The sequence below is a fragment of the Narcine bancroftii genome, chromosome 5 (assembly GCF_036971445.1).
Source record: "Narcine bancroftii isolate sNarBan1 chromosome 5, sNarBan1.hap1, whole genome shotgun sequence".
Lineage (NCBI taxonomy): Eukaryota > Metazoa > Chordata > Chondrichthyes > Torpediniformes > Narcinidae > Narcine > Narcine bancroftii.
Window position 1 is genome coordinate 216,204,594 of NC_091473.1, and position 25,694 is coordinate 216,230,287.

General features: G+C 47.6%; 2 protein-coding genes across 2 annotated transcripts in view; both read right to left on the reverse strand.

Annotated features, from left to right (window-relative positions):
- Positions 1-820: 820 nt before the first annotated feature.
- LOC138764839 (high affinity immunoglobulin epsilon receptor subunit gamma-like) lies at positions 821-21,735 on the reverse strand. Its single transcript, XM_069941172.1, has 6 exons — positions 21,581-21,735; positions 7,361-7,452; positions 6,530-6,580; positions 5,235-5,309; positions 2,061-2,081; positions 821-1,330 (listed from the first exon to the last, which is right to left on the reverse strand). Exons 1-6 carry the CDS (start codon positions 21,627-21,629, stop codon positions 1,265-1,267), a joined length of 354 nt encoding a protein of 117 aa, XP_069797273.1. The 5' UTR covers positions 21,630-21,735; the 3' UTR covers positions 821-1,264.
- Positions 21,736-22,213: 478 nt separating this feature from the next.
- ndufs2 (NADH:ubiquinone oxidoreductase core subunit S2) overlaps positions 22,214-25,694 on the reverse strand; it is a 49,054-nt gene continuing 45,573 nt past the window's right edge. The window contains exon 14 of the mRNA XM_069941173.1: positions 22,214-22,400. Within this exon, the coding sequence (XP_069797274.1) occupies positions 22,363-22,400 (38 nt within the window). The 3' untranslated portion in view covers positions 22,214-22,362. The remainder of the gene's footprint in view (positions 22,401-25,694) is intronic.

Here is a 25,694-nt window from a genome sequence, read left to right on the forward strand (position 1 = left end):
TATAAGTTAAAATAAAAGCTAAGCACATTAAAATATTATGACATATGTCCTTGGTACCCTGTCCACATATGCTCTGGGAGTTCAGGAGTCTGATGGCTTGAGGGAAAAAATACTTGCCCAAACTGGACATAAGGGCCCAAGTGCTGCAGTACCTCCTACCAGATGGCAGAAGGGAGAACAATTTATGTGAGGGGTGTGTGGACTCTTTAACAATGTTTATTGCGTTTCACCTGCTTTGAGTGTTGTTGACATCCTTTATAGTAGGAGGAGAGCCCCCAGTGATCTTTTCCACTGACTGCAGGGTCTTGCGGTCTGAAGAGGTACAGTGTTTCCTTGAGAGGCCAAATGGCCCACTTTCATACTGTATGACAGTTTGATGTCACCCTGGGCCATCCTCAATCGAACCAGTTTCTCCAGGACCTCTCAAACAACATTATTTCCCCATCTGTGCTGTGAATTGGAGTGAAACTATGTGACTGAGGACCATGTTGGCAACAAGCCTTATTCTGAGGCTTTCTGACAGGGCTCGGCTTGAAACCCTGGGCTTGTCACTTCTGGTCTGGCTACACCTGAGGCCTTGGCACCTGGTTTTGACAACATGGCCCAAGGCTTGGGTTTGACCTCAATTGCCTGGCGGTTAATACTAGGCCACAAAGCCTGAGCCTGGAGTTGAGATTTAAGCTACAGAACAGACCCTGGAGTTTAGGGTGAGGCCACAAAGCCTGGGCCTGTTCAAGTGAAGACAAGAAATCCTAGGCTTTCGACTCTGATTCATCAACCAGCTTGAATTGAAGTCAGTGGATAATCATGACACGCAGACTCGTCTCAATAGAATTTATTGCACAGAGAGAATTCACAGAGAATTGCGAGCAGAAAATAAAGGAAATAACAGGCTGCTTATCATTAATTCAACTAGATGAGTTTTACTTCCAGCTTCAAAGATTCAAAGCATTACTGACCCCATCCATGCAAACACAGAGTCCCTTGCCTCTCCTCCTCATATTCCTCTTCCCCATCACTCAGAGCAGCCTCCTTCCATTCCCATGTTAGAGGAATGAAAGCATCTGAAGGCCCCTCCTACATGATATAGGAGGGGCTGAATAACTTCCAGGGATAGGAAGAAGGACAGCGAATCTCCACAGTCCAACGAGATATATTGGGAACTATGGCCTTCACACAGAAAAGGACTGAATGACTCTGGACTTGCGACATCCCTCCCACTACTCCCACCCGCTGCACCCACCCCTGGCTGCCAGCCCCATCACTACACTTTCCCAGGAACCTGGCCTCGCAGAGACTCGTATGTATCAATGTGGTGTTCATTCAGACCCTGTGGGGGAGGGAGAAAGAGAGGGGAGGTTAGAGATACATTGAAAGATGGGGGGGCGGGGGGGGGGCTAAACAGAGTGGGAGAGGGGTTAGAGATCTGAGCAGAGAGACAGGTTTGTGATAAATGAGGGGAATTAGAGAAAAATTGAGGAGAGAGAGGTTCATGATAAATCGGAGAGGAGAGAGAGGATTAGAGATAAACAGAGGGAGGGGGGTCAGAGATAAACAGAGAGGGGAGGGAGAGAGAGAGAGAGAGAAAAACAGAGGGGGGGTTAGAGATAAATTGAAAGGACAGTGAGAGAGATAGAGAGGGGTGGTGGAGAGAGAATGAAAGGGAGAAGGGGATTTAATCAGAGAGGGGCTAGAGATAAACTGAGGAGAGAGGGGGGTTTGTGATGAACTAGAGTGATGGTTAGAGATAAATCAAGAGGGGGTTTAGATAAATAGGGAGGGAGTTAAAGATAAACAAAGGGAGGGAGAGAGAGAGAGAGATGTATATGAGATATGAGATAAAAGTGTATGAGATAAAGGGGTTTGTAATAGATTCAAAGAGAAACAGGGAAAGGGAGTCGGAGATGGAGAAGAAAGTGTGACAAATTGGACGAGAGAGATAAAGAGTGGAAAAGCTCTGAGAGAAAGAAATGGGGAGAGAAAGAAAAAATAGGAACAGAATGACTGAGGAAGTTGAAGGGAGAGAGAGTTTGGGGGTGGGGGGAGAAGGTATGTCATACCGTGTAAATTCCTTCTTCTTTCTATGAGGAAAAGAAAGATTAGAAATAAGTTATTGAACAAGCAAATGTGTCCCATCACACTCGGGGCGTGGGTCAGACAAAAGTCTGCAGATGCTGGGAGGTACTCAGAGGTCGCACAGTGACATCAGTCTGTATATCGTTACCTCCTATGACACTGTGAGACCTGCTGGGTCACTCCAGCACTTCAGCATGAAGCTCCCTGGATACCATCCCATCACCCACTCCCAGGCCGCGATCACTGGACCCCAGCTCTCTGCCTCGGACCCTGTATGTTGTGCACCCTCTGCTGCCTCCCCATCTTCTGGGATTATGTCCATGCCCATGTGTTCCTGGAAAAGGAGCATGTGCTGGGGACTTTTTTTTTCTTCGCCTTCAGGAGGGCACGTGACTCCCTGTGGTGAATATCAACATTGCCAACTTGTGGGAGCTGCCTGGTTTCTTTCTGGAGTTATTACATGTCCGGGGTATGGCCGTCTCCTATTGGTGGGTATCGAGGGGTGAGGAGTGGTCCTAGCATATCCGGAATTACTATTGGATCCAGGGTCTGAATCCTTTCTTGGGAACTGCTCTGACACAACATGAGCTGCCTTGTGGAGATGCCCACTGTTCGGTCTCATGAGGCACCAAGGCATTCATTGTATTGAATGTTCCATCTGGACGCACCCTGGTGGTCCGTTTTACTCCCCTGGAGCTGAAGGAGGTCTCTTTACAAGGGAGTCCTCCTCTGCTACATTGGAGCCCTGGTGTGCAAAATATTGTACCGAACTGGACCATGCAACAGATTTTTTTAAAGTCGGTTTACTGACACCCCAACACCTGCCATTTCTGCGGCCAGGAGGAAACGGTGTCCCATGTATATATGGAGCGGGAGAGTTCGCAGCCTCTATTTGAATACCCTCAAGCTCTGGTTACATTTCAGTCCCCACATTCCTAATGGGGTGGGGGTGGGGGATGTGGGTCACTTGTAGGACCTCCTGGTCTGTTTTCTCCTGGGCCCGACCAAGTTGGCCATTCATGGGTTCCAGGCAGTGGGCAGTCGAGGGTTCAGCCCGGGCTGCCTCCCCATCTTCTGGGGTTATGTCCATGTGTTCCTGGAAAAGGAGCATGCGGTGTCCACGGGTACAACGGGGGATTTCCAGGACTGGTAGGCACCACAGGGTCTCGAGTGTGTTCTGGACGGTGATGACTGTGTTATAATTTGAGCATGAAATGCTGTAATATTGTATTAATGTGATTGATTATAAACCACTTTTGAAAAAGGGAAATTAATAGAGCAAGGGTAATTGTACCCAGCTATCAGCTCTCCACCTCAGGACCCTGCAGAGATACCTGTACACTGAGAACCCTTCACGATGGCATACGCTGGTGGCAATTTTCTTCACCAGGGGCACTGCTTTCAGGAGAACACACGACTCACAGCAGTGAATATCAACAATGCCGCTCTGTGGGTGCTGCCCAGTCTCTTTTGGGAGTGGCACAGTTGATGTAGTGGTTGCCACATTCCCTTTATAGCATCAGCAAATGGGACCATGGTTCCACACTGTCTGCAAGGAGTTTGTACGTCCTCCCCATGTCTGCAACGGTTTTTCCTGGGTGCTCCGGTTTCCTCCCACCATTGGAAACGTACCTGGTGGGGTGGGAGGGGGGGGGGGGTGTTGGTTAATCGGGCAGCACGGACTCATGGGCCAAAATGGCCTGTTACTGTGCTGCATGTCTAAATTAAAAAAAATTATTGAGTTGCTGTGTTTGGGGCATGGTTGCCTCCGGTCGGAGTGCTCCTTCGCCAGCAGAGAGGAGTGTTCTGGCTGTGGGAGAGGCCAGTCCTTATCCCGTCGCTGTGGGTATCAAGGTGTGGGGAGATTTCAGCTGCGCTGGCCCCATCGTTCATTACTCACTGGACCCAGGACCCGAAATCTTTCCCACAAGCTGCCTGTGGAAATGCCCACTTGTGCCATTTTGCAATGCGTCGGCATATTGTCCACTTCCTTGCCCTCACTTTCCATCCACACGCACCGCGGTAGTCTGTTTCCCATCTGGAAATGAGGGAGGTCCCCAGTGGAGGTTTCTTTACAATGGAGTCCTCCACTTTTACTTTGGAGACCCGGGGTGGAAAACATTACACAGAACAGCCTCGAGTGATTGATTCTTAAGTCGGATTATAGACTCCCTGACTGCTTGTCATTTCTGTGTCCGGGAGGAGATAGCGTACCAGGGATATACTGAGTGTGACAGGTTGCAGCCTCTATTTGAAGGAGCTGCTCCACAGGTTCTGGCTATATTTCAGTTCCATGCTCCTGATCTTCAGTCACCCAATAGGGGGGGGGGGGGGGTTTGTGAGGGAGATTTCCTGGTTGGTTTGTTTCTGGGCTGATAGATAGTTAGATTGTGGACAGTTGAGGGTTCAGCCCAGGCTGATGGTCTGCCCCCTTCTGGGGTTACATCCATGTCTGTGTGTCTCAGGAGAAGCTTTAGACATACAGCAAGATCACAGGCCATTTCAGCCCACGAGTCCATGCCGCCCAATTTACACCCCATTAACTCACAGCACCCGGTACGCTTTGAATGGTGGGAGGAAACCAGAGCCCCCAGGGAAAACCCACACAGACACGAGGAGAACGTACAAACTCCTTACAGAGAGTGCAGATTCAAAGCACAGTCCCGATGCCGGCGTTGGGCAAAACGCTACGTCAACCATGCCACTATTGGATGCCACAGGGGTTCTTGTGTGATCTGAGAAGTGATGACTGTTATAATTAGAACCTGTAAATAGTTTGCATCTTGGAGTTCAATACCTGTGTATTAATGTGACCTTGCATAAGTACTGAAAATATCACCCTTTTTAAAGTGAAAATATGGGCATAGGTCAGAGGGAACCTCTCTCTAAATGTCCCATCGCACACTTCCAGGGCATGGGTCAGATCCAGGGAAAACCTCCCACTACATTGTCCCATCACACACTCCCAGGGCTCGGGTCAGACCCAGGGGGAACCTCCCTCTACATCATCCCATCGCACACTCCCAGGGCACAGGGCAAACCCAGGGGAAACCTCCCACTAAATGTCTCATCACACACTCCCAGGACATGGGTCAGACCCAGGGGAACTTCCCTCTACACCGTCCCATCATACAGTTCTGATTTGATTCAACACTTACCTTATTTTTTCCATGAGCTGTTGGTTTTTCATCCTTCAGTTCCTCGTAAATGTCTGCATTTTCTTTCTGCATTTGCTAATTAGGACACACAGACCGATTAAATTATGCACATGGAACAGTCCGTACCCCATCACAGGGGATTAACCCTCTCCCCACCCACACACAGGTCAGTTCGTTCTCCATTGCAGGGGATTAACCCTCTCCCCACCATCATGGGACCATCCATTCCCCATCACAGGGAATTAACCCTCTCCCCAACCACACATGGGTCAGTCTGTTCTCCATTCCAAGGGATTAACCCTCCCCCCACCCTCATGGGACCGTCCATTCCCCATCACAAGGGATTAACCCTCTCCCCAACCACACACGGGTAAGTCTGTTCTCCACTGCAGGGGGATTAACCCTCTCCCCACCCAACCATGGGTCAGTCCCCCATCACAGGGGATTAACCCTCTCCCCACCCTCATCAGACCGTCCATTCCCCGTAGCAGGAGATTAACCCTCTCCCCATCCACACACAGGACAGTTTTTCCCAATGCAGGGGATTAACCCTCTCCCCACCCTAATCGGACCGTCCATTCCCCATCACAGGGGATTAACCCACTCCCCACCCTCATGGGACCATCCATTTCCCATCGCAGGGGATTAACCCTCTCCCCACCCAAACACGGGTCAGTCCATTCCCCATCACAGGGGATTAACCCTCTCCCCACCCTCATGGGACTGTTTATTCCCCATCGCAGGGGATTAACCCACTCCCCACCCACACACGGGTCGGTCCCTTCCCCATCATAGGGGATTAACCCTCTCCCCACCCTCATCGGACCATCCATTCCACATAGCAGGAGATTAACCCTCTCCCCACCCACACACAGGACAGTCTGTCCCCATCACAGGGGATTAACCCTCTCCCCACCCACACTCAGGACAGTCCGTTCCCCATCGCAGGGAATTAACCCTCTCCCAACCCACACACGGGTCAGTCCATTCCCCATTGCAGGGGATTAACCCTCTCCCCACCCACACACGGGTCAGTCCGTTCCCCATCACAGGAGATTAATCCTCTCCCCACCCTCATGGGATCGTCCATTCCCCAGGGGAGGGTATTAACCCTCTCCCCACCCACACAAGGGGCAGTCTGACCCCAGGGGAGAGGATTAACTCTCCCAATCCAAATGTGACAGCCCGTTCTGCACTGGAGGGGGTTAATCCTCTCCCTATAGTGGGAGAGTAGTGTCAGTCTTGAAATGGAGGGGGTTCTGTCTCGCAAGTCCTCCCTGGCTCTCCTGCCTTACCTCATAATTAGAGACATTCGCTGATGGTTTACTCTTCTTCCGCTCTAAGATCTGTGTTGATTCATGAGGAAGGTCGAAGTGAGTCTTTGACATGTACAGAAATTGAATACCCAACTCTTAAAAGCAAGCAAAATGGCAGGAGGGGCCATACTGCGCCTCCAATCGGGCCCCATGCGGCTGATCTGAAACCTCAGCTCCCCTCCCCAGCCACTTCTCTTGGATGCCCTTAATAGTCCCAAACTCAGTGACTTATCCTATCAATCTTTTGACAGAGATTGTAAAACCATGAAAATCTGTAGGCACTGTGGCTAAAGTAAAAACACAATGCTGGAGAAACTCAACTGGTCAAATAATGTCCTTTATATAGCAAAGGTTTTGATAAAGGACTCAAGACGATATAAAGGACACCGTTTGACCTGCTGAGTTTCTCCAGTTTTATGTTTTTTTCCCTCAATAGAGGAGTCCCACAGTTTCTGCAGGCAAGAATCCCAAAGATACCCCTCAGGAGGAAGAGATTTCTCTCATCTTTGCCTTGAACAGCCAACCACCCCCCACCCAACTCTGAGACTAACCCCCTGGTTCTATTTACCCCTCACCCTCAACTTATTGTTTTGAAGAGAACGTTCCATTCTTTTAAAGTGCGTTAGTGAGTTAAAGAAAGGATGTGAGTTAAGAGCAAATGACTCAAGGACCCCTCTCTCCCTGCACGCTGTGTCACTGACTGCATCCCCACTGATATCATTTCACCCTCCCTTGTACTGTCCGTCAGTGACTGCTCTCCCCCAGCACCCCGTGTCATTGCCTGTACTCTTCCTGATATTAACTCCTCACCTTCAGACGACAGTACAGAGCTGTTAACACCGTTCCGTAGACAAAGAGAATGGCATCCAGCACATAACAAATCTCGGGTTCCTGCAGTCCAGCTGCCCAGAGAGAGGAAGAGGTGAATATGGTTCTGGCTCAAAGAAGACAGGAATCGACGAGATATTCCCAGTGTCTCTGGTCCTATCACCCACCCTCCCCATGTTACGCTCTCTTTCTCTCTCTACTCTCTCTCTCTCATTTTCCTTGTCCCCTCTTTCTCTTCTGTCTCCCGTCTTCCCTTGTCTCTTCTCTCTCCTCTCTCCATCCCTTGCTCTGCCTCCCTCTGTCGTTAACACCACTCTCCAGCCAGACAGTATTAACGTCGGCCTCCAGTTTCTGCTAGCCGACTCTCCATTCTCCCTCCCTTCCCTCCCTCTCACTTTGTCCAGCTCTCCGCAGCCTTTCCTCTTCATTCACAAAGCCATCCCTCTTCCCCTCACTTGCCAGTGTGCCCTCCCTCATCCATCTATTCCCTCCTGCCTTTGGGACCTGTGCTCCTCCTCCCCCTCCACCATTTTGTTCAGACACCTGCCAACATTTTTTCATACCTTAACGAAGGGTTCAAGCCCAAAATGTTGATTACATATCATTGCTACATAGAGGACACTGTTTGACCTGCTGAGTTTCTCCAGTAATGTATTTTTACTTTGTGATGGAATTGTGTTATTATTATTCTTTAGTATCATATATATTTCAGAAAAGGCTTTGTGGGTGGACAGTGACAGAGACACTCTTAGAGACACACACAATTACACACAATTTTCAGGGACTCTGCCTCTGGAAAAACAGAGCAATAAAAAAAAGCTGGAACAGTAGTGTTTGCGTGTACACAAAGAGGACTACTGCTTCAATGATCAGTGTACACAAACCTGGCTCTTTGTGGCTTCAGCAGACAATTTGGAACTTTTGGAAGAGGTGAGACTTGAAACAGAAGCAGAAGTGATGATCAAAGCAAGTGATTAAGGACATTTGAAAAGCTGCATTTTAATATTACACCAAGACACATCTGAGGTCAAAATGCAATGAGGTTCTGTGAGGAAAGAACTACTTGTGTTCTCCTTGTCAAGGGAGGAACACAAAATTGTCATGGCTTTGGAAAGGATGGCTACTTTGTGGCTTCTCTTGGTCAAGAGAGAGAGAGAGAGAGAGAGAGAGAGAGCAGTGTTGCAGTGGGATTTTAAATAGCCACTGGTGACTGACTTAATTGTGGGTAAAAGAAAGCAATATCATTCTTATGAATCGTAACCATTGAGATGGTTACTTCTTCAGACTCGTACATGGGAAATCATCGTGGGAAACACAGATACTGAAACCTCAATGCAAGGGGTGGGAATCATTTATATGAAGAAACAATTCTCTGAAAAGAACTCTACCAGAATTCTGGGAGTTTTGAGAAGTCTCGGGCCTCACACCTACTCCACAATTACTTTTGTGCAACAATTTAAAGTCGGAATTTCAACACAAAACGGACTGAACTTTAAAAGTTGATTCTTTTTACACTCATACCCAAACTGTAATGGTTTTGGGACCTGCCCCCTCTCCCCCCACAAACACACTTGTGCACAGTGAGGGTAAGTAAAGAAAGAAAAGAAGAAACGTTTAGAGTTAAGTAAGAAGTGTTATATTTTGAAGATACCATTGTCTTGGTGAATTTCTAATGCTGCTGGACCAAGAGGTAACAACTTCAACCATGGTGTCTACACACTTTCATGATTTTTCTCTCTCATGCCTCTCCCTCTTTTGTCTTTCTCCTCATGTCTCTTTCTTTCCCCCATCCTCCGTGTCTGTCTCTCTCTCTCTACACCTCCCCTTTTCTTTCTGTCTGTTTCTCTCTCCCTCCCTGACTCTCTCATTCTGTCATGCTCTTCTTTCTCCTGCCTTTCTCACTCTGTCTCTCCCTCCCTACTCTATCCTCCCTCTGTCTCTTTCACTTTCTCCTGTCTTTCCCCCCTCCCCGTCTCTCTCCAGAATGTCTCTCAAGCTTCCTCCTCTGTCTCGTTCCTTTGTCCTCCCTCACTTTATTCCTCCTCCCTGTGCCCCCTCTCATGTCTCTCTCACTCCTTTCTGTCCTCGATCTCTCTCCCTCCCCTCTCTCTCCTCATTCTCCTTTCTCTATCTCTCGCTCCTCTTCCTCCCCAGTCTCTCGCTCTTCCATCTCACTCTGTATCGCTTGCTGTCTCTTTCTCCTCTCTTTTCTGCCTTATGCCTCTCTCTCGTCTTTTGCACTTACTCCTCTCGTTCCTCTCTCCTCTTTCTCACTCTTGTTCCTCTCTCCCTCTGGTCTCCCCTTAACCATTTCAGTTAGGCTGGAGAGAAGCTCCTGGGACAAGGAAAGTAGTTCTGGGGATGGCACGATGTGTACTGGCAGACAGAGCTGTGGGCCTTGCCCCCTGAGGAGTGAAACCAGTCTGGCCGGGAAATGGGAAGTTGAGCAGAAAGGTAGAGAAAGAAAGGCTGGAATGTAGTCATGCTGTGCCAAGTGTGTAACCTCAGTGCAGGAGGTGGTGAACAAGGTGATGGAGCTGAGAGAACATAGATGCATGACAACAGCTGTGACTGAAGAGGTCAGGTCTGGATGCTTCCCATTCCCTGTGAGAGGGATACGGTGAGGGGCTGGGAAAAGGAAGACAGGGAACGACTGGCTCATGGAACAATCATGTGTATCCAGGAACAGGCCAATCAGCCCCTCTAGTCGTCTCTGCTGTTTCACGATATCCTACATGATCCAACCATAACCTCAATCCCATCCCACCCATCACCAGTGACCTTTCACCCTCTCCTAACAAAAACCTTGACTTAAAAATATTCAAATTCTCTGCATCCACTGGCCTTTGAGGAAGAGAATTCCAAAAACTCACCACCAAGAGAAACAAGTCCATCTTCATTGGATGTCCCCTTGATGGTAACTTCTCAATTTCACCCCTTCCCTCCTTCTCCTCGATGAAATGCCCTCTCAGGTCTCTTGGCCTCTAATGGGTTTCAACAGTCCTCTCTCCCTTTTCTACAGTGGAACAGACAATCCACCCCCCCCACCCCCCTGCCCCCACCAGTGCTGGGAACAGTTCTGTCCAATACTTCCTTCAAAAAGCTGCCCATTCCGGTTGTAGGGTCAGAGATGTCAGACACATCACCAAATGAGGCCAATGGGATTCCTGTTGACCCAGGGAGGGTCATTCATCCTGCTGAGTCAACGGCAGTCACAGAGCAATCACTAATTTCCCTGTAACATTCTCAACTTCCTGCTAGCCTCCGTAGATTCCATCCCCTCTCACTAAGTGAAGTTAACAATGTCCATTTAACCCACTGAAAGATGGGAGGAAAATGGACAACCTGGGAAAAATTTACTGGGAGAGGATTCAAACTCCACCAGGACATCTGTGTACCAAGAACATTTAATATTCCTGCTTGTTTTGGTCACAGACTGTCAGAGGCCTAACCTTGATGGAAAATAAACCATTGTATTCAAAGTGATAAGCTGAAAATTACGTTATTCGATAGAAGCCTAGGCATGCTAGCTTGCTCGCTTATCTTTCTTACTGTGCTGGGAATAGGTGCTTAGGTAAGCAGTTTTTGGGTAATATAAGCCATGGTCCCGCTGCTGAAGTTTGAGACTCTCCGAGAGGTGGCAACATCTCTCAGCAAGAAGAAGAACTTCTAGAGTCCAGTTAACATCCCGGTCGAGGGAGGTGGAGAAGCTGCTACCGGCGCCCCGACAACCTACTACAAGTGTGTGGTCGTTGCCTCGCTTCGGCAGTTGGGACCAGTCCAGGCATTGATAAGAATAATTGGGAAGGGCTAGCATATTGTAGTGTGAATTCAGCTTTAGATTTAGTAATAAAGACTTGTATAAACTGAACTGCTCTCGGTGTGTGTGTCTATTTTCTTTCGGTAGTTCAAACACTGTGACCAATTTAAAACGAACAAAGTGAGAGGTACAAGTTTACCCAGGACATACCTAGAAGGCTAAAACTTGATGCTAATTTACTTTTTGAACTTCCTAATGAGCTCCGGTCAGAGCCATCATTATGACCCAATTCCAATGACTCACGTGGTTTCGCCTGCACGCGCTACAAGCACGTACTGTTATTTTTGTTGCTGCTGGTGTTTATATGGTCGCTGTTTTTGACATAAATCTGGTGTTTTAGCAACAATATTGTGGTCATTAATATCTGTGAACCGAGATCAATAACTTTTTTGAGAATGTAAAATCAACATAATTTTGATGTAGTTCTTAAACACTTATTTCAAATTCTATTGTTTTCTTACTGAATTTTCACTTTAACCACATGAAACGATGTAAATGTAAATACATTTAGGCTGTGTGTATGATGTTGGAATTTAAAGGTGTAATTTTAATTTTGCTAGCTGTTTATCTCACTCCTATTGTCTTTACATTCAGTGATACACGGGAATTATGATTTATGAGTAGCATTTTAGTACAAAAAAAATTACTGAAGATAAAAGAACATAAGAAATAGGAACAGGAGTCGCCCATCCTGCCCATCGAGCCTGCTCCGCCATTCAATAAGATCATGGCCTATCTGATCATTGACTCAACTCCACCGACCTGCCTTTCCCCCATATCCCTTAATTCTTTTTTTTATGTAAAAATCTAACTGAACCTTAAATATTTAACGAAGTAGCTTCAATCTCCTCTCTGTATGGTCTGGTATGAGAGGAAGCCCATGGTTGGGGGTGGGGGGGCGGGGAAACGTGCTGCTGACACCACGAGTTAAAGCGCTGGGTGACATCAACCCTAGTGATGCCACTGGTTTCCGGTGTCAGGCTGGGGTCTGGCTGAAGAATCCTGGAGCCATGAAGTCATGATTCTACTCACTGACACTGTGCAGCTATCAAAGTAAAAACAAAGGGCCGGAACAAAGGGCACCACAGACCTCCACACAGACACAAATGGAAGGGAGAATTTATGGACAGATTTCTGACCACCACACAAAGTTTGGAAAAGGACGTTGGGAAATTTTAATTTCTGTATTAACTGGGGTGTAAACTGTGATCATAATTCCCAGTTACCTCCAGAAGGTATACAGCAAGCAGGGCAATTCTTGTGGGGTGATGCTGGGCAGGTTGGAGGAAGATCTGTAGGGGAGCATTTTGGTAGTAGTGATCAGAATTCAGGAGATTCAACACAGTTATGGGAAAATACAAAGATAAAAGTAGTAGAGTTCCTGGCTTTACCAGACTGACATGACGCAGCACAAGTGGGCGGCCAGTTTGGCGTATCGGTTACCACATTGCTTTTACAGTGCCAGCGACTGGGACAGGGGGTTGAATTCCGCACTGTCTGTGAGGAGTTTTTATGTTCTCCCGTATCAGTGTGGGGGTTTTCTCCAGTGGGCTCTGGTTTCCTCTCACTGTTCAAAACATACTGGGATGTCAGTTAAATGGGTTTAAATTGGGCAGCACAGACTCATGGTCCGAAATGGCCTGTCACCATGCTGTGTGTGTACATATTTTTAAAAATTGGTTTAAAAGTGGATGGGAGGAGGATCGGTGAAGGGAGGTGGGTCGTGGATAATGGAAAGTGTTTAAGGAGGAGGTTCAAGGGAGTCAAGATAAACACATATCCATAAAAAAACCCATGTCCCGATCCTCCTGAGTGACAGATTAGAAGGTAAAGAAGGTTGGGATTCATTTCTACAGGAATATTATACACTGTAAGAGCAGAGATGCAATGTTGAGGTGCTATAGGCCACTGGCGAGACCTCACTTGAGAACTGTGTACAATTTTGGGCTCCTCATTTGAGAAAAGACATGGTGGCGTTGGACAGAATTTACTAGAATAAAAACAGGATTGAAAGGTTTAGCACATGAGGAACATTTGTCAGCTCTGGGACTGTACTCATTGGAGCACAGAAGGATGGGTGTGGGGGGGGGGGGGGGTGGTTTGAACGCTAAAAGGCCTGGATAGAGTAGATGTGGCAATGTTTTCTCCCCATGGTCGTGGATTCCAGGACAAGAGGGCACAACCTCAGGATAAAAGGGTGTCAATTTAAACTGGAAAAGTGGAAAAAATTCTTTAGCTAGAGGGCCATGAGTCTATGGAAACAACCTATTGTTCTGGATTTTTAGTGGAGAGCATAAACTGTTTATGGTTGGGACTCCATGGTGTATTTAAGCCAAAGATTGACATATACTTGATTAGGCAGGGCATCAAGACTTCTGGGGTGAAAGCCGGAGAGAGGGGGTGAATGGGGAGGGAGGGGGAAAGAGATGGATCAGGACATGGGAAAATGCCAGAGCAGATGATTAGCCCACTTCTGCTCCTCTATCTTTTGATCTTGTGAAGGGAAGGATGTTCAACTTCAACAACACAAGGACTGAGGTACAGTGAGAAATTTTGTTTTGCAGCCACCCCAGTTGGCTCAGGTTTGAATCTGCCCCTGTCTGTAAGTAGTTTGTGTTGTTGCAAACTTGTTTTTTTAGGGAGCATTACTTTGGCGGTTGGCTCAGGGTGCAAAAACACTCTCAGATTTCATAACAACATTTTTCAAGACAGCCTGACACCATGGAGTCCCAACCATAAACAGTTTATGTTCTCCACTAAAAATCCAGAACAATGGATTGTTTACCCAAGGAAAGACATCTGGTGAGAGAGAAGTCATGATTCTGAGTCATTTTTTGAGACTGAAACAGAAATCAGTATCCTCAGCAAGTCATCTAAAGACACTGAAGTGAAGCCTTCGTGGGAAATGGAACTTCTGCTGCTTGTCTTTGCCAGGAAAAAGTGAACCATTGTAATGGCCATTTTGCTCGATCTACATCTGGGTGAAAACACCAGGAGAATTGTTTCATTGGACCATGAGCATTTTGATGGTCATTTCATCTGTCTCTTGCCTTGTGGAAGTCACACATATAATTTCCCCTACACAAGGAAGAGGGGAGTTTTGACAACCATTCGTATGAAAGAACATTTCTCTGGAAGCCACTTGACAAGAATTCATGAGATTTTTGGCAATCCGATCACTCAGTCTCTCACCTCCTTCGTATTTACTTCTGAACATCAACTTAAAAATTCGAGTTTCAAAATGGGAGTTCTAAGACTGAACTTTGGGAATCGACTTTTCAGAATTGTGCCTCACCTCTAATGGTTTGAGTAATCCACACCCATATACATATATAGGCAGATTTGTGCATAATGGGGTTAAGTTTAGATTTAAGTAAGATGTTATATTATTAGTAAATTAAAATATTGTTTTAAAAATAAGATTGCCATGGTGAATTTCTATTCCTGCTGGGCTGACGTCACAGTATGCTCTCCTCACATCTGTATGGACTTCCTCCCACCCTCCAAATCGCTAGGGAGTTAGTCAGTTAATTGGGTGGCACAGGTTTTATGGGGTAGAAGGGTCTTCTACTGTGGTGCATTGTTAAAATTCAACCAGCGCTCAGACCAGTGGGTTTGAAGAGCATAGACTAGCTGGCACAGACAGCTGGCACAGACAGGAAGGGTCAAACTAACTGGCACAGACAGGAAGGGTCAAACAGCTACCTTGATTTAAAAAAATTCTGATTTTTTTTCCCCCTCTCCACCTTTGTTTCACCCCTCAATCCACCTCTCCTTTCAATCTCTCTTCCTCTCTGACCTCCTGGTCTGTCTGCCTCCCTCTCCCCTCCCCCACCTTTCTGGGTGAGAAAAACTGCAAGGTTTATTTTTTGCCTCTCATGTGAAAGCACTCTCATTGTTTGCAACAATTCAGAGTGTGGAAACAGCAGAACCACAAATTGTGTCTGGCTGTTCCTGTCTCTTCCCCCCACCCCCCAACGATGCCTCGACAAGAGGGCCGATCAGGCAAGGACTGGTAGGGCGAGGGAGTTGTCATCCAGTGCGTTTTGCGCCACCTACCCTCACTTTGGGATTGGCAGATAGAAACATAGAAACATAGAAGATAGGAGCAGGAGTAGGTCATTCGACCCTTCGAGTCTGCTCCGCCATTCAACGAAATCATGGCTGATCTTAAAGTTCAGTACCCCGTCCCCACCTTCTCTCTGTAACCTTTAATACCCTTATACTGAAGAAATATATCTAATTCCCTCTTAAATATATTTAATGAACCTGCCTCTACTGCCCTCTGTGGCAATGAATTCCACAGATTCACCACCTTCTGGGTAAAGAAATTCCTCCTCATCTCGGTCCTAAATGGTTTGCCTATTATCCTCAAACCATGGCCCCGGGTTCTGGATTTTCCCATCATGGAAACATCCCATCTGCATCCATTCTGTCCAGTCCTGCCAGAATTTTATATGTCTCTATGAGATCCCCTCTCAACCTTCTAAACTCCAGCGAGTACAATCCCAATTTGCGCAATCTTTCCTCATAAGTCAATAGACAATAGGAGCTGGAGTAGGCCCTTCGGCCCATCGAGCCAGCACCGCCATTTTGCAGATCATGGCTGATCACTACCATCAGTACCCCTTTCCTGCCATTCCAGTATCAGCCTGGTGAATCGCCTCTGCACTCCCTCCATTGCAAGAACATCCTTCCTTAGATCAGGTGACCAAAACTGAACACAATATTCCAGGTGTGGTCTCACCAAGGCCCTGTACAGCTGCAGTAAGGTATCCTTGTTCCTATACTCAAACCCTCTTGATATGAAGGCCAACATACCATTTGCCCTTTTAACCTCCTGCTGTACCTGCATGCTCGCCTTCAGAGACTGGTGTACAAGTACCCCTAGGTCTCTCTGCACTTCCCCATCTCTTAATCTATTGCCATTCAAATAGTAATCTGCCCTCCGGTTCACATCCACATTGTATTGCATTTGCCATGTATCTGCCCAGTCCCTCAATTTATCCAAATCACACTAGAGCTTCCTGACCCCCTCTTCCATGCACACAACCCCTCCTAGCTTAGTGTCATCTGCAAATTTGGAGATATTACATCCAATCCCCTCATCCAGATCATTAATGTAAATTGTGAACAGCTAGGGTCCCAGTACAGATCCCTGTGGCACCCCACTGGTCACCGCCTGCCACTCAGAAAATGAGCCATTTATCCCAACTCTCTGTCTTCTACCTGCCAGCCAGTTCTCAATCCACATCAATACTTTGTCCCCAATCCCATGAGCCTTGATTTTGGAAGCCAATCGTTTATGTGGGACCTTATCGAAGGCCTTTTGGAAGGTACACCACATCCACTGGCTCTCCCCCATCTATTTTACCTGTCACCATCTCAAAGAATTCCAATAGATTTGTCAAGCACGATTTACCTTTTGTAAATCCATGTTGACTCTGTCCGATCCCTTCTCTGCTAGTCATATGCTCCGCTATTACATCCTTAATAATGGATTCCATCATTTTGCCCACTACTGATGTAAGGCTCACTGGCCTATAATTCCCCGCTTTTTCTCTACCCCCCTTTTTAAATAGTGGGGTAACTTTAGCTACCCTCCAATCCATGGGTACTGATCCTGAGTCTATTGAGTTCTGGTAAATAATTCTTAAAGCATAATTCTTAAAGATAATATGGCCAAGAGTTCTGGAACATCACAGTGTAACTTATATCAGTCATACCGATATAGAACAGGGTGTTTTGGTCACTGTGATCTAGAGCAGACCTCAATTGGTGCTCCATTCAAGAAAAGTTTGCCACAGAACACGGCTATGTTGATCTAGAACCATAACTTAGGGTAATTGCAATCTGCGACAATAGCAAATAATATGACTATTATTTAGACCAACATGGCAAGACAGTCACTAAACAGCAGCAGATCACAGGGTGCAGTGCCTAAGTTAGAACAGTTCATCACAAGATTACCAAACCAGAACATTATTTTACAGGGTTTCAGTAACTGATCTAGAACCTTTGGTCTCAGGAATGGTGCCTTTCTGATCTAATTCAGTGACTAAAGAGAACAGGTTGAGAGTGATCTATAACAGGGATTGCAGGGAACTAGGCAGATGGATCTAGATCTAGAACATGGACCAGCCTGGCTTCAGACCATTCGGGGGGGGGGGGGGAAGTGTTCTACAACCAGGGCCTTGGCAGCCAGCTGATCAATAATGGGGTAAGATGATCTGGAACAGGGTTACCTTGATCAAGATTATGGCACAGGACCACATTGATCTCAGCGAACAGAGTCAGACTGATCTAGAACAGAGGCCACAGCGAATAGGTTCACCTTGATGTAGGACAGGGGGCTGCAGGGAACAGGGCCATGCTGTCTCATTCAGGGGATTTCAGGGAACAGGGTTAGACTTGAGAACATGGGCTCACAGGGAATGGGCTCAGGCTGATCTAGAATGGAGGCTGCAGGGAATTGGTTCACCCTGATGTAGGCCAGGGCTCTGCAGGGAACAGGGTCAGACTCTAGAACATGGGCTCACAGGGAATGGGCTCAGACTGATCTAGAACAGAATGCAGCAGGGAACAGGTTGACATTACTCTAGAATAGCAAGTCAAAGAAGAATGATCTAAAAACAATGCTTCAGAAAGGAGAGGGTGGCTCTTCTCCAGAATAACAAGGCAAAGAATGCAGATTGCTCCAATCTAGAACAGCAAGTCATAGGGTAATTGATCTTAATCATGGAGAGCAGGGTTGATCTCAACTGCGACATTAGCTCAGGATCCAGATCACTCCATTAGGGCACCACATGCTTCTCCTCTTCCAGCAACACTGGGCACTCCACCCCCCCTCCACCACTGATTCAACATCCAGCCGATCGAGGTGATGCTTTGTCCTAGGTGGGGTTGAGCTTCGAGAGCTTCTCACATTCACCCAGGCAGGTGGAGAGTGTTCCTCAACCCTCGACATGCAACTGTAGATGAGGAAAAAGCTGGGGTCAGGTGGGGGGGCAGGGGGGGGGGGGAAGACACTCCCGATAGGATGGCCCTGTGGATGCAGTTTGGTGACTGGTCCTCTCCAGTGCCTGGTCAGTGGTGACCCCAGAATGTGGATGGTGGGGACTGGGTGATTTCAGGAAGGGGTGGAGTTAGACTCATCTTGGTGGAGAGTCAGTGCCTCCACTTGTGTGGTCTGAATGTCGCCCACCTCTGATCAGCTTGTGCCTGCATGTTGCCTAGGGATCACTAGTCTAAGTGAATGGGCGTGGACATGGCCAACAGGATACAATGTGGAAAAATAGAAAACCAGGCTATAGATTGAGAGAGATGATACATGGGTCCCTGGGCATTGGAATGAGATGGTTGGTGTTGGGAGGGTCTGGGACATCCCGGGATGGGATGGTTGATGTTGGGAGGGTCCTAACTCCTTGGATACCAGTCACTGCAGAAAAAGCAGAGTCCAGAGGAAGAGTCTGTTGGCCTTTGTTGAGAGAGGGGTTGAGTCCAAGAGTCGAGACGTCTCATTCTGATGATCGAGGTTCCCAGGGAGATCACATATTGGGGACAGGTCTGATATCCCCACCTGAGGGAGTACCTACCTGTGGGAGAGGGAGTGCAGCAAAGGTTCACCGGATCGATTCCCAGGATGGCAGGAAGTGAAGCAGACTGGGACTGTCCTCTCTGGGGTTTAGGACAAGAGGTGAACCCACTAATGCCTAAACTCCTGTCGGGGTGGATGTGGGGGTAGGAAGTCCTGAACCAGGGACCCAGTGTGGGTTGGGTGGATCAGGTCAGAGGTGTGGAGAAATCTCTTCTCCCAGAGGGTGTGGGGGCCCCGTCATTCTCAAATACTCCGGGGCTTCGGAGAAGGGGCCAGTGGTGTTCCTGAACACCACCAAAAGTAAAACTAGAAACGGCAAGAGACTCAGAACTCCAAGATGCAGAGGACCCACAGGATAGTAATCAGAATCGTTAATATAGTGTAGTCAGTCTCAGTAAAAGATCCTGACCGAAAACATCCACTGGCCATTTCTACCTGCGGATGCTGCTTGACCCACTGAGTTCTTTCAGTAGCTCATTGTTTGCTCAAGGTTCCAGTATCTGCAGTTTTGTGTGGACAGAATTGAATACAAAAGCTGTGAGATTGTGCTTCAGTTTGGTAGGTGTAGCATCCATAACAGGGAAGAATGCATGCATTACAAAATACTTCAGACATTAACTGGACTGAGATCTTGGTCGACACAGACAAGTTGGGCTGAAGGGCCTGTTTCCACATTGTATGACCTGATGACAGAGTGAGCTATCAGGCGAGGAAAGGTGAGTGCGAACAGAAGAGCGAGTGGGTTTTGATTAAAATGCTTGGCTGTTGAAGAGGACATCTGCTGCAAGAATCGTGAACCATTAAAAAAATAGATGACGCTCTCTGTCGGGAGTCTCCCTCGTGGTCACGAGGGAACAGAGGGCTTGCAGCAGGAGCAGTATTGGTGATGAGTGAGGAGACGAGTCTGAGGTTGGAGCTGGAGTAGCCACTGTTTATTGAACAGGGAGAGGCCACATTTTAACAGCCTGATACGATAGGCACATGGGTGTAAGAAAAATAGTGTTATAGGTGTGAGGTAGGGAGAGATGAAATTGTTGTGTGGGATTACATAGGGTCAGCATATCGTGGGCTGTAGGGTCTGTACTATGCTGTAATATTCCACATGGGGGATTGAGAGGAGTGATGTTTTCCTCAGTGAGGGGGGAAGGTTTGGAACTCTGACCGAGGGATTGAGACCCTGGCCAACATCCTGGCCAAGGAGTTAAGGGCCCACAGGCCGGGATCATGGGCCAGAGGGGCAGCGAGGTGAGCTGCCCTGCTGCGAAATGGCCCCTCTCCCAACCCCTGCACGATAGCCTAGGTGCAAACTTTCATTCACCACAGCAGCTCGCCTGTCCCTGGTTTGTCTCAGGCAGCAGAGAGGTGAAGTCCATCTTCTGCACACGACACTATTATCACCCCTGGTCTATTTCACAACAGGAAGAGAGACTGGAACCAAAATTAAACTGCGCCATTTTAGTCAGGGGGTCCCGACCACCATTTCGCGTGATTGAGAAGCAATGCTGAAGAAGATTGAGCCACTGCTACCTCCATGGCCAGCTCTGTAAATACAAAGCCCCCCTTCTCTCTCCCAAATGACCAGTTGTTCAAGCTGGCATCCCAAAGTCCAAATGAAGGCCTCATTGACTCTCCAAAAATTACAGCATCCTGTAAATCCAGCCCCAGCCCTTTAAATTTCACAATCCTTTGGTGTGGCCCACCCTGCCTGCCTTATGCCCACACAACCCAGCACCCTCTCCCTCGCCATCACTAAGCCAGCCTCCTGATGGACACAAATTAACCTATCTGGGTGCAAGGACTGGAGGGAATAATAGGGATAAGGAGGGGTGCAGGTAACCAGAGGTGGTTACATAGCTGGAGAGGGGTGTAGGGGTCCAGTGGGTAGGCTGGAGTGGTAGGGCAGAGATAGGAGTAGGGGACCAGAGGAAGTTACAAAGATAGGGAGAGATGCTGGGGACCAGAGGGAGTTACAAAGATAAGGAGAGGTGTAGGGAACTGGAGGTTAAAGAAATAACAGACCAGAGAGGGGAGGGGGTGTGGTACAGAGATAGGGAGAGGTGAGGAGACCAGAGGGCGGTTGCAGAGAAGGCAGGGATGCAGCAAACTGGTGTGCAAACAAAGATAGGGTGGGGTATAGGGTCTGGAAGGGGATTGGGAGAGGTGTAGGAGTTGGAGGGGGTTACAGAGAGATGGAGGGGTGTAGGGTCCAGAGGGGTTAACAGAGAATGGGAGGAGTTACAGACCAGATGGGGTTACAGATATACACAGAGACAGGGAAGAGTGTAAGGGTTAGAAGGAACTTCAGAGAGATGTGTGTAGGTCTGGAGGGGTTAGAGATTTGGAAGAAAAGGGGCCAGGTGATATTGCAGAAATAGGGAGGATGCCGGGGACTGGGGAGGGGGTGAATAATCAAGGGAGGGAGAACTTCAGGGACTGGTGGAGGCCACTGATAGGGTGGGTGTAGTGGCTGGAAGATTTATAAAGATAGGGAGGGGTTCGGAAGGGAATCAGTGGAGGTCTGGGATTCAGAGGAGGTTGGAGAGATAGGGAGGAGTGTCCGGATCAGAGGGGCTCACGGAGATAAGGAGTGGTGTGGAGTCCAGGAGTGAGAGATTTGGAGGTGATGACAGACTATGAAGGTGAGACTGATGGAGGAAGGGGTTGTAGGATGAGAGTGGGGAACATATCCTGGCTCTGGGGTGCCAGATATCGATATCATAAACCATGAAGATGGGGCAGGGGGACATCCCATAAGAAGCTAGAAAAAGGGAAAGGCCTGACTTACCAGCTGAAGAGGAGTGAAATAGGAAGACGAGGGCAAAAATAGCCTTCATGGTGGAGGGAGAGGCTGCGCTCACAGACGGCACGTCCGATAGGGCTGCTGAGCACTGCACAGACTGGAGTGCCGCAGATCTGTGGTCAAATGCTCACTGACTTCCAAGGGACAGGAAGTGGAGTAATTTGGGGGGGGAAGGGCGAGGGGGGGGAGGGCGTAGGGAGGAGGGGAAAGGAAAGAGGGGGTGGGGAAAGGAAGAGGGGGTGGGTGAGTGTGAGATGGGGAGACTGGGAGGAGCGGGGAGGGGGAAATTGGGCTGTTTTTGAGATATCTGGAAATATAAAATGTGGGAATTATCCAATGGGGAATGAAATGTGGTGGGGGGGGGGGTGGTGGAGAACAAGAGTGAAGGGTGGGCTCCAAGGATGGGATGGGGGAAGCAAATGTAGGATTTTATTCTAGTGGCAGAAAACCCTTCCCATTGCCCATCACCGAACCACCCTGTGATGTACCCTCCTGCACCCAGAGGACTGGGTGCCTGTAGTCAAAAAGAACCACACCCACCTTGCACCCCCCCCACCCCCCAATGCAGGTCTGGATGGATGCGCGATTCCCACAGAGTTGGACAGACACAGTGTGGGCTGGAGCTCGAACAATTCCATTTATTCACGGGATGTAATATAGTTCAGGCAGGGCCCAGGGCGGGTGATAAGAGGGAAGCTGGCTGGGACATGGCACGACGGTCCACAGTAAACGCAGGTGTTGGGACTGCTTACTTTCCAGGGAGATTGCTAGCGATCCACCTCCCCAAACACCACATCCTGAGTGCCTGTAAAATGAAAGGAAGAGGAGGAAGTTGTGTTATCGCTGTCTCTTTGCCCCAAAATCCCACAGCCAAAGAGATAAAGGGTCAGCTGCTGAGCCTAAAACAGCTGGCACGAGGAATGTGTTACCTCCTGTTGGCACAGCTCGGTTACCACAGCAGCACTCACTAACTCTGGGCATGGTTAGATCCTTGAGTGAAGCTTCCTCCATGCACTCCTTGGGCACGGCTCAGACCCAGGCAGAAGCTTCTTCCACACCGTCCTGTCACACACTTCCGGGGTACAGTTCAGTCCCAGTGAAGCTCTCTCTACGTCGTCCCATCACACACTCCCAGGGTCAGAGACAGAGTGAAGCTACAGTCTGCATTACTGGGAAGGAAGTTGAAAAATACAGGATCGCACCTGTTGCAAAAATCTGAGACCCAAGGGAAGTTTTGTGTTTGCGCTGTGCGTGTACCTGCGCTGGACTTTTTAACATTGGCTGCTTGGTGAGCTTGATCCTGTTATTCCAACTATACTAATCAAGTAATGAGCTGGCAGTTTTTCAGGGTGGACCTACTCCACTCCAGAACCACCATCTTTTGGCCTAATTTGCTCGTTAACATCTTAAAGTTGGCGGCAACTCTCCTGCCTGCTTGTTAACCTCAGCAATTGGTTAAAGAAGGTAAATCATCGGGTGTCTCGAAGGCATGAGAGCCTCTACCTGACCTTCAGAAGTTCAGGAGGAGTTGGAGGATGACCAGTGGGCCAGCTTGAAAAGCTGTTGGAGGACTTCTCGTTAACGTTCAACTGTCTCGAACTCTATTTCACAAGATAAAGGAACAGAAGCAGGCCATTAGGCCCATTGGGTCTGTTCCACAACTCTACACTGAGCTGAACTATGCTCACACCTAGTTCCAATTTCCAGCCTTTTCCCCATATCCCCTTACTAATTAGATAATTTATCAATTTCCTGTTTAAATTCTCCCAATGATCTGCATGCAGCAGTGTTCCACAGATCCACAACCCTCTGACGAAAGAAGTTCTTCCTCATCTCTATTTTAAATGCAGAACTTCTAATTTTAAGACTGCGACCCCTACATCTACATCTACTCTGTCAAAACCTTTCAAAATTCGAAATGTCTCTATGAGATCCCCCCCCCCCCCACCCCCCTCATTCTTCTATATTCCAATGAATACAACCCAAGAGCTGCCAAACTCTCTTCGTACATCAGTCCTTGCATTCCAGGAATCATCCTAGTAAATCTCCTCTGCACCCTCTCCAACAACATCACATCCTTTCTAAGATAGGGGCCCCCAAAACTGCACACTTTACTCCAAATGAGGTCTCACCAGTGCCACATAGAATCTTATCAACACCTCTTTACTCTTATACACTATTCCTCTTGAAATGAATGCCAACATAGCGTTCGCTTTCTTCACTTCTAATTCCACCTGGTCATTAGCTTTTAGGTTTCTCTGCACGGGGACACCCAGGTCTATTTGCACTTCCGAGGTTTGAATTTTCTCCCCATTCAAATAGTATTCTGCCTGTTTATTTCCACCGCCAAAATGTAGAACTGAACAATTCTCAACACTGTATCTCATCTGCAATAATTTTGCCCAGTCTCCCAATCTGTCTGTATCCTTCTGCAACTTTTTGCTTTCTTCAACACTTCCTGGTCCGCCACCTATCCTGGTGTCATCTGCAAATTTGGCCACAAAACCATTCATACCACAATCCAAATCATTAATGTAAATTGTAAACAGCAGTGGCCCCTGCAGAACGCCGCTTGCTTCAGGCAGCCATCCTGAATGGGATCCCTTAATTTCAACCCTTTGCTTCCTGCCTATCAGTCAATTTCCTATCCAGTCTAATATCATCCCTGTAATTCCATGGGCCCTCATCCTAACATGCGGCACCTTTATCAAAAGCCTTTTGAAAATCCAAATATACAACACCCTCGGCCTCCCCTTTGTCTATCCTATCTGAGATTTCTTCAAAAAACTCTAATAGGTTGGTCAGACAGGATCTACCCTTTAAAAAAACCATGCTGACTTGGACCTCATGCATCTCCAGGTATTTCATCACCTCATCCTTGAGGATCGACTCTAATCTCTTCCCAAATCGGCCTGTAGTTACATTTTTTCTGTCTCCTACTTAAACAATGGAACCACATTTACAACCTTCCAATCCCCTGGAATCATGCCAGAGTCCACTGATTACTGGATTATCACCAATGGGTCCACAATCTCATCCGGTCAGGGAGATTTATCAATCCTTAATCCATTCAGTTTGCCTAGCACAATTTCTCCGTAATCTTAACTGTATCCAACTCTACTCCCTGAAGCCTCTGTCTGACAGGGATATCACTAATGTCTTCCTCAGTAAAGACTGATGTAAAATATTGATAACCCATTATAATTTCCCCAGCATCGCTTTCTATTGGTCCCATGTCAACATGTGTCTCTCTTTTATTCTTTATATCTTTAAAAAAAACTCACTTTTCTTTCCTAATGACTTTCTTTGCCTCTTTCTGTAAATTTCTAAAGGAATTCCAGTTCTCTGATTTCCCACTAATTCTAGGTTCCTTGTCTGCCCTCCCCTTTGCTTTTATCTTGGCTTTCACCTCTTTTGTTAGCCACATTGGTACCATCTTTCCTTTGACAAATTTCTTTTTCCTTGGAATATATCTAAAATATCTTCCAATCCTGCTCTTTTTCTCCGACTAGTTTGCTTTTCCAGTTCCTTTCTCATACCACCAATTTCCTTTATTCCATTGAAAAATTGAGACAACCAATAACATTTTTTCATTTTCAAATTTGAAATTAAATCCAACCATGTTATGATCACCGCTTCATGGAGGTTCTACAACCTTTAACTCCCTAATGACCTCAGCTTCATTTCAGAACTTGAAGACCTTGGGATATTGGGATCAGAAGAGGATTGAGGTAGCAGTTTTCAGTCAACAAGGATGGAACTCTTATCTTCAACTTTTGTTCAGTTTCAACTGTGCCCAACCAATCTTCTGAAAGATCTGGGCCCTCGTGCAGAAGCTTCAACAGCCCCCTTGGCCTGGAATCCTTTTGGACGATGAAAACGTAGTGAAACTCTGCACCCTCCCCCTCCCAAATCTCGTGCAGAAGCTTCAACAGCCCCCTTGGCCTGGAATCCTTTTGGACGATGAAAACGTAGTGAAACTCTGCACCCTCCCCCTCCCAAATCTCCGACTAGCAAAACTGGAGCCTGTATGAAGGTATTGGTGAGGTTTGTTGGCCCCCCAGCCATTGCAATACTGCAAACGTGGACAGGAAAGCTT